Source organism: Mangifera indica, chromosome 12 (assembly GCF_011075055.1).
Source record: "Mangifera indica cultivar Alphonso chromosome 12, CATAS_Mindica_2.1, whole genome shotgun sequence".
In the NCBI taxonomy this organism is placed as follows: Eukaryota; Viridiplantae; Streptophyta; class Magnoliopsida; order Sapindales; family Anacardiaceae; genus Mangifera; species Mangifera indica.
The window spans coordinates 13,679,625-13,695,435 of NC_058148.1; the positions used below are offsets into that span (position 1 = coordinate 13,679,625).

Below are 15,811 nucleotides of genomic sequence, written 5' to 3' on the forward strand. Positions count from 1 at the left end.
ATTTTAAATATTCATATAAGATTTGTAAAAGGTTATTTTTATTTATTTTAAATATTTAGATAAAATTATTATTATATTTTTAAACTAAACTTTCGATGGAAAAAATATTGTAATTTACTCTATTACACACACATATATATATATATATATATATATATATAAACATGGACATATGATTCGTCCCAGGGTATAATGAGGAGGTAGAAGTACTGAACACGTTTTAGTAGTTATAAAGAACAATGTGCAGAGGGAATTTGAAAATTCCAAGAGAAAAAGGACAAGAGGGCTCCATGTGGAAGTCTTGTTTACATCTCACGTTCAAAAACACATCACACACGGCAAGACCAGACCTCACTTTATTCTCCTGCAGTCTCTCTAAACTAAATTCATCTCTCTCTCTCTCTCTCTCTCTCTTGAGGGGCATGGAACCATGTGGTTTGCAGCTAAGCTCATACGGGAAAAGAAATAAAAAGCAACGCACAGTTTGGGGAACAAACGGATTTTGTAGTCTTTCAAGGGATCTTCTCTTCTCCCTAGCATCCCATCATTATTCTTCCGCATTACTCTGTGATCGTCATCCTTTTGTTAATTAATACCTAGTTTTGATTAATTTAGTTTAATTTAAAGCACTACTGTCTCGAATCTTTCCCTTTAACGTACTACATCAGCATGTTACAGCCAGATTAATAAAGATTGCCCTGTCAGTTCAATTTCGTAATTCCCAGAAAGGAAGACGGTACTACTTGCTGCCGCCAACTTGCTTCCATTGGATCATCATCTTCCCAATATGGTCAAATGGGTCAATTATTATTCTAGAGATCCAATGGTTATTATTTCATCACCAACTTCATGTTTACATTATTATGTTTCGAGAAACTGGGGTTAGAATTCTTCGTCTCACATAATTAGGGTTATATTATACGGAAGAAAGTCTGAGTTGGTTTGGGCAAGATGTGACACCCCAAGGCAATTAAAAACTAACATAATGATGGAGTTTGCTACTAAAGAAAATCTGCAATGGATTTTGAAAGGGAATAATATTGTCTTTATTAGGTTAGGATGGTGGGTTGTGGGATTAGAGAATATTAATTATGGGCCAAAAAACTATGTCCCACCAAGGTTTAGTAATATGTTTCATCCGATAACCTTACAAAATTTAAATATTTATTTATTTGATAAATTTTAATATTAAAATTAAAGATAAAAAATTATTTATTAAAATTATTTATAAAAATTAAAAATTTATCTTATTTTTAATATAAAAATTAATAATTTTTCTTTAATTAAAAATTTAAAAAATAATCAAATTCTTTTGAGATTTTCTTTTCTCTTTTTCAATTATTATCTTTGACGATCGATCATCTTAGATTTCTTTTTTCAGCCAAAATGTGTCAATTTTTAGTTGAAATCATCAAACAAAGATGATAATCTTCTTTCGACAAAAATATATGTTATTTTTTTATCTCCGACAAAAGAGAAAGATACAGTGAAAATCGATTATCGATAAAAAAAACTCTGTTAAAGATTCAATCACTTTTCAAATTTTAGATTTGAAAAAAATTAATATATTTTTAAACCTACAAAAAAAATGATAAATTTTTAGTTTTTTAAATAATTTTATTAAATAATATTTTTCACTTTAATTTTAATAAGAAGTTTTAATAAATAAATAAATATTAAAGTTTTTAAAAATTAATTAATAAAAATTTATCACCTCACCAAACTTTTGCGTTGGAAATAGTCCTTTGGCCATTAATTATGTCAGAAGTAAATTAAACGTGGAAAAACAAGATTATAACATACATACACCAAACTTTTGTCCTTGAAGTTTGAGAGATGTTTACCTTGCCCCGATATAATTGTAACCTAAATCTAACATATTGATGGAAGTATCATAATTCAGAAGAAAGTGCTACAAACCCTAGAATTTAAGGATAAAAGTGTAATATCATAGAAAAATGATGATAAAAAAGTGGTGATGATCTATTTACAGGTGGCAATGGTGATGGAAATGGGGTCCTAGCCGCCCAATACTACTCAGCATTCCACTACAACTGACAAGAGATTCCAAATCGGCAAACATGAAAGAAACCCAACATGCACGATAAAGGGAACCCTGTATTTCAAGACTTAAATGTTTATTTTTATTTTCCTTTCGACAAAGGAAACTGGGACCAATTAAAGCATCAAATCCCTACCCTGAGCAATGTCCAGACAAAGATCTCTCTTCCATTTGCTATTGCTTTCTCAACACTTGAGCCACTTATTTTCCCCACACCACCTCACACCACACCACCATCCCCTTTTCTTCATTGGAAAATGACATTCCTCCTTGCTAAATCATTAGCGTTTCTCGCCTACTATTTGTATATTTCTCCTTGACTTGACAGGGTTAGTTGGGTTTTTTGTTTAAGTGCTCTTTCTTTCAAACTTGAGGTGATCAAATTTTAGAAAGTTCAAGAGATGTATATATGGAATGGATCAAATTTTTTCTCTATTTCGGTCAATGGAGATAACTGTTTAGGTTAGGTGAAGTGAAACAAAACACTACAAGTTGTATGTGGTTCTGCCATGCTTACTCCTCATCTTTTATATTATTTGAAGAGTTCTAGCTTCAAGATAAGATTTTTGTTATAGTCCGATGCCATTCTCAAAATATTTTTTGTATACAACTTAAACTTAAAATTCATTTTAATTAATAAACATTTGACCTCATCCTGTAATGTCGATATCATCAGAGTTCTTGATTTAACATCTAAAACGAACAAAATGAAAATTACTAAGCATTATACATAATTAAAAATAAAATGGGCCATATTATATAGAGAGAGAGAGAGATGAGGGAAGCATAGTAGAGGGGGGGACTGAGGAAAGAGATGAAGAAGAGTCAACAATGGGAACTTGACCCTGAGTAGCAGGAACAAGCATGGAAAATTCCAGTGAGCTTCCGGTCATACAAACAGTCTTTGATTACATCAGAATCCACTTACTATATACATCAATTCTAGTTTTAGGCTATGGTGTCAATTAACTTAATTTGGACTGTTGCTTGCGGAGGTTTCAAGTGCCGCCGGTCCTGTGGGGTCTTAAGAATGTTGTGGAGGAGAATTCTTCTTTCATTTTTATAAATTCATATTCATACACGCCATTGCCAATTGCGTTAGGCTTCAAATCTGTGACCTAAATTAATTAGGAGGTGATGTTGAGACTCCCCAATTGTCTGTAATTAGTAATTAATTATTGATTTAATTATAATAAAGTAATGGGAATGAGCACTAGTAGTGAGAAAGGTGGGTGATTGTCTCACATTAACAAGCTGTCAACATTAGATAATTAATTAAGATTAGCTTAATACAAGTAGTATTAAATTAAGAGAAGAGAATTGTGTGTTATAAAATATTATATGTCTTCATAATAATGTTAATCTTATATGGAAAATTCTCTTCATTTCTAACTAAACCATTACCGTCCATTTTCTCGGCCGTGATTAAATTGCTTGATCATCCAAAAGTATAATTTTTCAGTGGAATATAATCAATTATTTCTTATAATCTATGCTTTTTATTGGTCCATACACCTCTTAATTAATTTATTTTCAAAAATTTAGTTCAAAAATCGAGCATAATTATAATTATTTTATTTTAGAGTTTCAAAAGTTTCAAGTGAAAAGTGGACCTCGGGTAGGCATGGATTGGAGATTTTGGGTTGGGTCATTCGTGAGAGCAGGCCTGAGATTTATATATTGTGCCCACATGTTTGGTCTCTATAACACCATTCATATTTGTGATTTCTTTTTGGACTTTATTGGCTGGCCCAAATATCACAGATCTACCCAATTTTCTTGGAGCCCAAACTCAATTGTCTAACACCTCTACTGCGTGTGAAATATTCTTGGGAAATGCCGTTACCATTGACAAGGATACATGAATAAGCCGAGTTAAGGAGAGTCCTGATCCGATTAACAAAGGTGTTTTTGAATCCAAATTGATTGAGCACATGAAGCAAAAAAATCCTAACTAAGGGTATCAAAAGCCTTTTCCTGTTGCTTGCCTGCCTGTTTTTCGCTCGCCACTGGACTTACATAGCCCTATCTCACCATGTTGTCATCACCTTGGCTGTGTTGCCATTACCCATGACATTGGAATGATTGTGGTTTAGTCGAATCTAATTGGCTTCATCCAGCTCGCCTTGCCTCAACCATACTACAACATACCCAGATGGTTCTTGCTCTCGTTATCATTGTGATTGCGCCATCTTTCACTTTGTGCGTGCGCACTCCATCGCAACATCCTAATCGTCGACGATCAAGTTGAAGAATTTTGTGCACATTTCTTTTAATTAGTCAAATTAGTGAGATGGGAAGTTTTGTCAACTAGAAGGAGGAGAATTTTGTGGTGAAAATGACGATAGTGGTGATGGTGTTGTGGTGAGGTCACCCTTGCAGGATGAAGTATGAGAAAGAGAGATGCATTTCCCATGGTCAACTTTTTTATTCACGTTCATTTGATATGATTTTTGACATGTACGCTTAAATAAATTGACCATTTTACCTTTTTACAGTGAATTCTTAGGTATATATAAAAAATGTTATTTATATCATCAAATAGTTGAAAAATATTTTTAATAATTCACTCAAAAGTAAAATTACCAGAAAAATTTAACCTTCAGAGGTTTAAAAAAAAAAGTCAGTAATGGGAATCACTTATTTTTGTTTTGTTTGTTGTCAAAAGCATTGGGTCCTGTCAGTACCTGAAGCTGAGTGACATAAATATGCAAATTCATCACGTTGCACCTTCAACTGCATTCATTTCCCTCGTACAAATTGGGACCAATCAATCCAAATTTCGCATAACACCAGTGGTCCTTTCATTGATAACGATAATGAAACTAGCTGTAACGCAAGCCAGGTTTTGTTCTGCGTATACACATATTATTAAGGTGCCCACTGAGTTTTAGTAACTGCTGACTCGGTGATAAAAAAGAAACAAAGAATACGATTCCAAGGACATGGTTTTCATTTTCACCTTTTCACCCTCTCAATAATTCACTATAATTGCAGGAATTCGAATTGGCCCCCTTCCCAGAAAAGGACTGTCACTTGTGATAAACAGAGACACTTCCACATTCACATGCATGTATCTTTGGAAAAATTCCTTATTTTGTAAGACTTGCAATATTTGTAGTAAAAGTCAACATATCCTTAAACTCATTTTATGTTCTTAATTTGTGTTTCATATTTTAGTAAATATTGATCACATCAATGTGTATATATATCTGTATATTTGAAAATTAGAAATCTCATCTAAATTGAATTATCACACCTAATAAGTCAAACTTTAAATTTAATAATCGATCTTATAATCACTGAAATAGTTTAATCAAAATTGATTCTGAAAATATTGTCATAAAAGGCTAAAACTCATGTTAAACTTTTTCTATTGTCATTCAAATTACTATTTGAGAATGCTTCACTGTATATTTTTAAGGTAAAATTCAATCCAAGAGAAAATTCACAGCTGTGTATACGTGCGAAGTTGAAATTGACGTGAGAAGCAGGGCGTCCAAAGGAGTAAATTTTCTTGACAGTGTAAGCCAATCAGAATGAGGAGGTGTTGGAGCTAAAAATTTGATGGTACATTCCTAGATGGCTACCCTTTACTATTAAGCCGATGGAGAAAGAAATGGAATTTGTGGTCCTTCATACATATTCTTCTACTCTTGGAGGATTTTAATTTCCTTCAATAAATCTTCACCTTCTTCTTCAATTCTTCTCCGCCCAATCCCTCCATCTCTTGCTTGCTTCACAACATCATGGACTCAGGCAAAGCTGAGGGAAAGAGAATGAAAGACCAGCTGGTGGCGGAGGAGGAGGAAGAAGATGAAGAAGAAGATGGAATCAGTGGGGGGATAGCAACTGCCGGTGTTGGTGAGGATGATAGTAAGAAGAAGAAAGGAAAGAAAGGAGCTGCGGCCAGTGGCGGAGGGTCTTCGACTTCCGTTTCTTGTCAGGTGGATAACTGTACGGCGGACATGACCGATGCCAAGCGTTACCATAGACGCCATAAAGTCTGTGAATTCCATGCTAAGGCTTCTGCCGCTCCACTAAATGGTCTTCAACAACGTTTTTGCCAGCAATGTAGCAGGTTATTTCAAAACCCTAATTCTCCTTTTACAGCTTGATTTTCATATTCATGATTTTTTTCACTTCATTTTTTACCTTGAAATAAATTATACATCATTATAGAATTTAAACACCTATTTAGGAGTTGGTGACCTAATTTGATATGAATTTCAACCATCTTCTTTCACTTGATCCTGTACTTGCAGTTTCATGTATAAATTTAACAGTGATTTTCATTTCTTAATGGTTTTAATCTTCCCGTACTGAAAATGAGTTGGAAATTGTCATGTAAACATGACAGAACAGTACTTGCATAATAGGGAAATGTTAGCTGGAAGCCATAACTGATTTATTTTGAATTACTGGAACCAGAAGGAAACAATAACCACTCAGCCATTTCTATTTATATAGCATATCCAACATATATATTTCATAAACGAAGATAATCATCAATTCATATAGCTATTAATAGAACCTAAACTTAGTCCATATGTAGCACTGGCCTCATATATAATAATATTTCTACACAGAAATTGGACATGAAATGAAAAAGGAAATAGAATTAATCTCATATTCTTCATTAGCAAAGAAGTATTCCATATTCTATCATTAATAATTGCTCGGTGTCTTCAAATTGCCATTCCGAATATAATAGCAAAGTTTGATGGGACATAGGATGAATATTGGAGATTAGAGATGTCAAATGGCTCAACCTATTGACATAGTAAAATATTTATGAGATGTATAGAATAATTTAATGCTCTATTAACATTAAAGTTTGGCATTTCTATTGGAGACTTCCTTTCGATTGTGATGAGAAAATTATTGTTCTTAATCCACCATAGAACAAGTCTTTTTGAGAAATGAAAACAATAAATACTCTTTGACAATTAATTTGAAAACAATTAGCAAAGCAAATTTCAAAACATCTCTTGATAATTTAAAAACTACTTCGAAGATTGCCTTTTTAATAGTTTTTAAGACTTAGAGCAAAGAGAATCACCCATCTTCTAATATCAAAGAAGTATATGTTTTTACTTTGATTCTTCTCTTAATTTCATATACAAGCATGTGAAAAACACATGTGAATATGATATTGTAGGTTCCATGAGCTATCGGAGTTTGATGAAACAAAAAGGAGTTGTCGAAGGCGTTTGGCTGGACACAACGAGCGGCGCCGGAAAAGCTCATTTGACTGTCATGGAGAAGGCTCCAACTAGAGAAGAACTACACACCTAGAATCATGCATGAATGCAGAGAAATGAAAGAAGATTTTACTAAATAACTTTCCCGTCGGCACTAAGTCCTACCATCATAATCACTTACTTCATCAGTTAAGGTCTAATGCTATATCATTTCTCTTGGATGCTCTCTCTCTTCTGTCAACAATAATGTCATCTTTCTATCATGATGCACCAATTGATATATTGGTGCCCTTATTATTATTATCTCAAGCTATCATGTTATGCATATTTGGCTAAACTTCCAAGTTATATTGGTATATTTTGCTGCTGCCTTTTTTCCCACCATTTACATCTGTGATGGATGTTGCGCTGAATTTATGGTTTGAGGAGTTGCAGAGAGCTTCCATATGATAATGCCGCTCGAACGTTTCTGCAAAGGAGAGTAATTGGATACAGGGTTTAAATATTAAGAATAATGGACAAAATAAATTGACTCCATGTGTATGGTCTACTTAGAAGTAGTAACCCCACATGAGAGTTTCTTAATACGGTGGAAGTTAAGGGTAGATATGAAATAGGATGCTACAGTTAGATGCCATTGTCAGAATATTTTTCAAAGAGCTAATTAAGCACTTAGCAGCCATATAGGGCCTCTTAAGTTCGAATCGAAAGCAATAAGGTTTAGAGCCTCTTATGTTGTTTCAAACTAATTTAGTTTTTTTTCTTTTAAGTGGTATGATTATTTCTCACTCAACTTTGATAAAATGATAATGTTGCCATTTAAGTTTGAAAATTTTATTTGTCTATCTATCATATATTTTTGTTAATAAAATTTGTTACATAAAATGATAAGAAAGTCCAAACATAATTTCGAAACACGGATTGGACTAACCATTTCTTGTTCTCTTCGACACCTTCTTCATTGTTCTTGCAATGATTTGATTATAAAATCCATGTATTTAAACAGTGAAAGCATGGACCATCTCACACGTAACGATTCTCTTACGTTTATCTATAAGTGTCCATGTTATTTATGCTCGTAATGGTAAAATTATGTTGTTGATAGTAAAGATGACGAAAATGGCAATGAAACTATGAAAAAAATAAAAAAATAAAGATTAAAAGATTTAATAAAACAATATAATTGTAATTAAAATTTAAAATTAATGCAGACCATTTTTATAATTTAAATACAAAAAGGTACCATTAGGTCATTGACATTTCTATTATGTATTTAAGACAATTTTGTAATTTTACTTTTAAAAAAGTTTTTATTATCAGAAGTAGATAAAACCTGCCATTGGGGCCTTTTGTTAACATTCCCCTTTAGTAACTCCTCGAAAAAGATGAAAAAAGAAAACTTCTATGCAAAAAAATTTACAGCATGCAACTCAGATTTACTGGAAAATTAAACTGCTGGGAACTCGAGCACAACAAAAAGCATTGTTGCGAGTCTCGAATATTTGAGTATTTTCATTCAGGCCACTGCAATGAAGCAAAAAATCACATAATAAATTGCTATGACAAAGTTCAACAGGCTAAGACAGGGCATCCACAGCCAGATTACAAACAATTCCAAAATCCTTTCTGTATTGTGAAAATAGGTCAAGCAAAAATGGCCCCTGACAATAAGGGGAAAAAATACACAGCTCCATTGCCATTTGTTTGTCCAACCACTCTAATATTGAATCATCACTTCAACTGGTCAGAGTACTCACTCTTCATAAAAATTTAGCTCTGATATAACATAAACGTCAAGAGCCCTGTGATAAATATAGGCCTCCATGCTAATAACAGAAGCAAAAGTTAGAAGCACCTTGTAGGTAGATGGAATACAATCCTAGTTATGCCTGATTCCTAGCAATTTTATGGCTAGCTCCCAGGTAACAATTGCAGCTGCATTAGCAGGAAAGGCCCTTGCTATTGTAGGACCTAATCCTGCATAGCATCCCTTCAATCCAGCTCTCCTGTAAATCTACAAAAGTGATCAAATTAGCTTCTCTTTATAAGTGGTTTGGAAATTAGGGAGTCATTTCAAGACCCTGCAACCCATCCCTCTCTTTTACCTATCCCCAAGATATGGGTAAAGGTGTGGAGAGGTTAGTCCTAGGAAAATTAGATAGAGGGAATCAAAATACTTTACCGAATTTAGTATCTGAAAAGGATTTCTAGTAGAATTTTTATCAGGATCAGTCTGGATGATAGTTTTCGCCACATCCAAAGGCAAAACAGCTGACCAGAACTATGAAACATGGATTATAAAACAGAATTTAAAAACGTGAATGGGTTCAAGAATGAAATAATAGAAATGTAAGGGTGTCAGAATGCTTACAGCTACACCTCCAAGACCACCACTCACAATCCCAATTCCCATGTCAATCAAATTGCTGTGATCAGATGAGGCAGCTTTAAGTTGTAAATGCATGTAATAACGAACATTCTCATAGACACTAAAAAAGACTGCATTTCCCAAAGCTTCTCTTAACAATGTTGTAGATCCCCCACGAAAAATGGCTGTAACCTGAAACACATTCCATCAGCTCAATGATTGCACAGAAGTATTTAGTTGCCAGAAGAAAAGGACTTACTCACCCCTTCACTTTTTACAGTTTTAAGTGCACAATCAAGAGGACTAGTGTACCTTCTGGAGTTTGGAACCAAAGAGTCTGTACCTTGCACTTGCATCCTACACTGGAGAAGCTCAGTGTCACTCAGATACTGTGGGTAACAGGGTTTATTATACAGGGAAATAAAGTGTGATATGTAACTTTCCAGCAACTTACCTTCACTAACTCAGACGGACACAAAACAAAACTGATAATAGATCCACCAAAAGCTGCAGAAGGAATTATTACTTGGGGTACTGGCCCATGGCTTTGTAGCCCTCCCTTTGTGGGAAACAAAAGTTTATACATAAATATTAGATGCATTGACACCTTCATTGAAATATATCAACAAAATTATTAAAGCATCTCAGCTATAATGTCATAAAAACCTGCAGAAGTTGTTTTGTTTGGGAGTAGATGCCAAAAAGAAGCGAACTCTCAAAAGCCATGCCAACAAAAGATGGCGTTGCTCCTCTGTAGAGTCCCTTAACCTGTCAATGACAACCGCCAGTCATTCTTCATGAGAAGATAATAATGTGAAGAATTAATGACCAAGGAGAAGGAGGAGTCTTCCAAGATTATTGAAAATGCAATTCTAGAATAATCTAAGTATCAAATATGCTTTAAGATATTAAGACTGAATAATTAGAAAGATCGTCAAAATTAATACTACAATCATGGATTTTGAAGCCAACAATCTATAAACCCATTGCAAGTCAGCAGAGATGAAAATTGGGTAATGACAGATCTTAGAGTGAGACCATATTATCATATAAACTCACAGTTGGTATACAATTGTGATATATAGATTAAGAAATACATTATGTTGGAATATATTAACCCCACATTGGGGGAAAAAAAATGAAAAGGTATATAATGTAATAAGTATCCAAGTTAGATTAGCAAATAATGTAATATGCTAAACTCTAGGGATTTAATTCTGGTTTCCAACACTCCCCTCAAGCTGAAGAATAGATATTTTCTATTCCCAGCTTGGATTGTTGATGATTTTCCACACTTCTCTTGAATAGATATCCCATCTTGAGAAAATTAAAGAAGAAAAGTAGATGTCAGATATACTTTATGTGCCACATCATCATATGCTCATGTTTCCATCAATGATAGATTTTCTTGCAAATTTTTTTTGACACTTACGAGAATCTTTGTGGGATTGAAGGAAAAATATGGTAGTGACACTTCTCGAAGAGAACGACCACAAGTTTTTTTATTTAAGTTGCCACAAAGGATTTTTCAAATTTACCACAAGGGTGGCAACAACATATCGGTGACGACGACAACAAGCCAGCAAGCTCTGAATCAGATCACAAAGATCGAAAGACTTTGACAACAACAGATGGCAAGATTTGAGGATTCGGCAGCTTTCATGATATCCGAGAAGAAATCTAGTGGCTTTGGTGCTTTTCCAATAGCTAACGTGGCCATCCGACAATTTTTTAGTCTGTGATGTTTTTCGATAGGTTTCTGATGAGATCGTCAAGCTTTCAATGGCGTCTATGCTTTTTTTCCGACGACATTTATGTTTGTCCAAGGCATCTATGCCTTTTCCAATGATGTTTGTGTCTATTAGGGGCGTCTATGCCTTTTCTGGTGACACTATGGTCCTATGCTTTCCAACAGTGTTTCCTATAGCTCTAGTGATAGTACAACAACCTCAGACGTTGAAGAAGAATTCTGGTCTTAGGATTAAGGTTCTAATGATGTCACCTCTATGACGATTTTGGTGATAGTTTACTAATTCATCTTTCTACAAAAATAACAATATAAGTGTTTCAAACTGAGAAACTCATCTTTTCACCTAGGTGATGACATGTGTCAAATTGATGAATTCATCTTTCAACGTAAATGACAACATGAGTGCGCCAAATAGAAAGATCGGCAAAAATGCTTAACTCTAATACCATGAAACAGGAATAAGGATTTGAAGAATTCTTGCATAATTTTATTCATAGGGAATAGACAAATAGATACATAGTTTGTAATAAATTAGGTCCAAAAAAACGAGGCTAAACTTAAAAAACAAAAAAATATGAAGTAATTAATTAGAAACTGTATCCATAAACTTTGGGGATTTATTTATGGTTTTCAACACATTACACAAAATTTCCACTCCACAGCAACTAGGTTGTAGCAATATATAAATAAGTCATTTGGTTTCTGTGCCTAGTTTTTGTGGTCATAAGAGAAAAGTATCTTAAAAAGTGCTCACGACCATAAGCATGCATACTCAATCTCAACAACCAAAGGGATATAATATGAAACAATAATCTCAGACATAAGGATTCACCAAATCAAATTCTTATTAAGAGAAAGAACTACAATTAGTACAGGCATGGTTGCACACTTCAAACTATACAATATCAGTTATAACTTATAACATTAATTTGAAAATTCTTATCAACTTCATTTCTCACCAGAATGTATGATGACTAGGAGGTAATAAAAGGGCAAAAAGTAATTATTAACAGCTACATTCTTTAAACCTCGGATTTTCAAACTTTGTCTAGCAGGTGCTAAATTGGCCTCGTAAAGTTTAACAAGACACAACTCATGAAGAAATCAAGGTATTCCAACACTTCAAACCGATGCATACAAACAGTGAAAGACAATTTTATCAAATTTAAAGGTAAAGCCTTCCATTAATTTAAAGAAACATACTCCTTCGGTGCTTAGTATCCTTGCAGTGCAATGCAATCCATTCTTGTAGTGAATCCCACGAGTTTCAGTATTATGTTTTTGCAGCTTCACCTAATAAAGTTCACCACACACCCAAATTCAAATTATCAAAACATCAATATTTAAACTACAATCCTGCAATTAGGAACAAATTTACAAAAAATAATAATAACACTATTGAAAGACGAAAAAAAGGGTTACCAATTTCAATTCCAAATACAAGCACAATTTTGTGAGTCCAAGCGTTAAATTTGTTACCTTGACAGTATCAAAAGGATGACCGGTAATAACAGTAGCAACACCAGCCAACATGCCAGCTACATACTCCTTGTAACCAGAGCTCTCTGCCATCTCTCTCGCTCTTTTTGGGGTCTTACAAGTTGTAAACTTCTCTAAAACTATAGGGGCTTTTGTAAAGAAAGTGAATGATTGAAGTCCACATCACCGCCCTCCCTTTTTGTCAATTTTTAGTTTGCCACCACCATGAGAGGATGGGAAATGCTGACCATTATGCATTTTATTAAAACTTAAAAACAGAGTTGCTCATCAGGAAGTTGGATGGGTCAAAGGTTTTCACCTAAAAAGAATTCAAGTGCTAAAGCTGAACCTTGCGATTACAAGTCCTCCCTATTTCGTATTAATATAATGTAATATAATTTTTTTTTTTTCCAATTTACTCATGCGAGAGAAATTAATTAAAATTTAAATTATTTTCATTTTTTTAATAATTATATTTATATAATCAAAATCTCAATTTAATACTTATTTTGTCTTTATCTCTTACTATAAGAATCTCAATCTTTTGAACCTCTTTTCATCTAAATTTTTTTTTAAAATTAAGTTAAAACAAAAAATAAATTACCAAAAACATAATTGTTAATTGATGAAATTTGTTTATTAATTTATAAAAACAGTATATTTTATTAAAAAATTATAAATTTTTCGTTGATATTAAGTTTGGACAGAAAAAACCCAATAAATATGATTATGATAATTATTGTTTATCATAATTAATCACTATTTATTATATATTTTGAAACCCAAAATTTTAAACAAAACATATATTTTTTAACTATATTCATACAATCTACAAAAAGTTAATTAAAATTAGTTACCTACATTGAAAATAGATTATTTTAATTAATTTTTTTATAAATTAATTAAATTTATTGATTAAATAGTCTAACTAAAAACAAAAATAATTCCAATGTCAAGTTGATTCACGACCAACTAACGTGCGTTGTACCTGAGCAATCAACTAATAGTCTCTCAATAATTGATTGCTATAATTGAAAGGCCAAACAACTATTTCCCACCCAAGGTTTAGCGTTTTTTCAAATGTCCCCCCTTTAACTATGGAAACACCAAACACCCACCCATGGCCAGTTAGATTTAACAGAATCCTAACGCCTAAAAATTTTATCTCTTTTTGCTCCCCTAAACTTTAAAAACTAACATTTTTCCCCATCCTAAGTTTTAAAAAACCGCAATTTCACCCTAGGGTTTGGTTTTGAAATCTCCGGCGACCTCTCCGGCTCCGTTGCCGACGGCCTCTCCCTCTCGAAGCAACCTCTCCTTTCGGCGATATCTTTCCTTCGATTTGGAGGTCCGATCAGCACCCGAAGACGCCGTGGGAGACGAAGTTCTTCGTCTTCCCAGACAAAGACGAAGTCGTCGTCTTCGTCTGGGAAGACAAAGAACTTCGTCTCCCACGGCGTCTCCGGGCGTCGATCGGACCTCCAAATCGGAGGAAAGATATCGCCGAAAGGAGAGGTTGCTTCGGGAGGGAGAGGTCGTCGGCAACGGAGCCGGAGAGGTCGCCGGAGATTTCAAAACCAAACCCTAGGGTGAAACTGCGGTTTTTTAAAACTTAGGCTGGGGAAAAATGTTAGTTTTTAAAGTTTAAGGGGGCAAAATTATTTTTATTTTAGTTTATTTTTAATATTATAGCGAAAATGATGATTTTACCCTTATCACCGTTAGGGTTTTGTTAAATCTAACCGGCCATGGGTGGGTGTTTGGTGTTTCCATAGTTAAATGGGGGACATTTGAGAAAACACTAAACCTTGGGTGGGAAATAGTCGTTTGGCCTAATTGAAATCTAAAGTGAGATTAATATAACCGGTCGTTTGGTTATAAGTTTTAAAGATTACCTTAGTAATCTATCTTTTATTCTTTATTTGGTTTGTCAGTAATAAAATATTACAGTAATCTTCTATTACCTATGCTGACGTGACAGGTAATATAGGTGATAATCTGATTACCACCTTCACCTTAGGTATTTAAAAATTACCAAAGTAATTTTGATTTTATTATAATTATATTAGTATTCATTAATTTTTTTAGACAAAAATAAATTTATTTTTAATTAATATGACAAATAATATGAAAAATATTTAAAAATAATTATATTCAAGCGCATTTAAGTAAAATATTTTACTAGTAATCTTTTATTACATTTAACCAAACACAATAATTATTTATACCAATCAAATTTTATCAAATATAGTAATCATTTATACCCAGTATTCTTTTAAATAATCTATCTTCAAGGTAATCTTTTTATTTTGATAATAAAACATTACCCGAACCAAACACCCCCTAAGAGTAATGTAATGGGTAGTGAACATATTTTTTATGCGTAAATATTTATACATAAAAATATATTTTCATATAATTAAACATTACTTTATTATTAATTCTAAATCTCTCGATGAACATATTATGATGTATTAATATATGTTCAAATTTATATACACATAATTTTATTGTTAGTATAATTAATTTTTGTGTAATTTCGTGCGGTGGAATTTGCCATCCACATTGATACGAAATCTTGTGGTTGTCATGACACTTTCCAAATTTCTCTCCCGCCATAATTTCATGATAAGATTTAAACTTTACATATGGCAAATGGCAAATGGCAAAACACCTAGCGATAGAATTATTGTCACTTGAAAAGTTTATGGAACAAGAATAAAAGAATTTAACATCCATCCAAGGCCCTAACAGGCATATATTGCTCATAGTTATACACAAGCAACAAAAGTATTGTCCACAACCGCCCTGCTGTATTTTAGAGAAATGGTATATACATCCAATTTTGAATACCTAAATAACGTATCATCATGTAATTAAATATTAATTTATTTTTTATTCAAAATCGATCAACCACGTAATAATATATTATCTAATATTTCATAGAG

General features: G+C 33.2%; 2 protein-coding genes across 4 annotated transcripts; one reads left to right on the forward strand and one right to left on the reverse strand.

Moving 5' to 3' along the window:
- The first annotated feature begins 5,649 nt into the window (after positions 1–5,649).
- On the forward strand, positions 5,650–7,650 carry LOC123192522 (squamosa promoter-binding protein 1-like). The gene is made up of 2 exons (XM_044605104.1): positions 5,650–6,143; positions 7,224–7,650. Exons 1-2 carry the CDS (start codon positions 5,812–5,814, stop codon positions 7,339–7,341), a joined length of 450 nt encoding a protein of 149 aa, XP_044461039.1. The 5' UTR covers positions 5,650–5,811; the 3' UTR covers positions 7,342–7,650.
- Positions 7,651–8,796: 1,146 nt separating this feature from the next.
- Positions 8,797–13,220, reverse strand: LOC123230302 (mitochondrial arginine transporter BAC1). Of its 3 annotated transcripts, none has more exons than XM_044656471.1 (8): positions 12,864–13,220; positions 12,588–12,677; positions 10,301–10,402; positions 10,089–10,193; positions 9,898–9,996; positions 9,638–9,826; positions 9,449–9,547; positions 8,797–9,272 (listed from the first exon to the last, which is right to left on the reverse strand). In XM_044656471.1, exons 1-8 carry the CDS (start codon positions 12,954–12,956, stop codon positions 9,207–9,209), a joined length of 843 nt encoding a protein of 280 aa, XP_044512406.1. In that variant the 5' UTR covers positions 12,957–13,220; the 3' UTR covers positions 8,797–9,206. The 3 variants fall into 3 exon arrangements, with proteins under 3 accessions (XP_044512406.1, XP_044512405.1, XP_044512404.1); XM_044656470.1 differs by having other exon boundaries at positions 8,797–9,280; positions 9,947–9,991; positions 12,864–13,218; XM_044656469.1 differs by having other exon boundaries at positions 8,797–9,280; positions 12,864–13,218.
- Between the last annotated feature and the right edge of the window lie 2,591 nt (positions 13,221–15,811).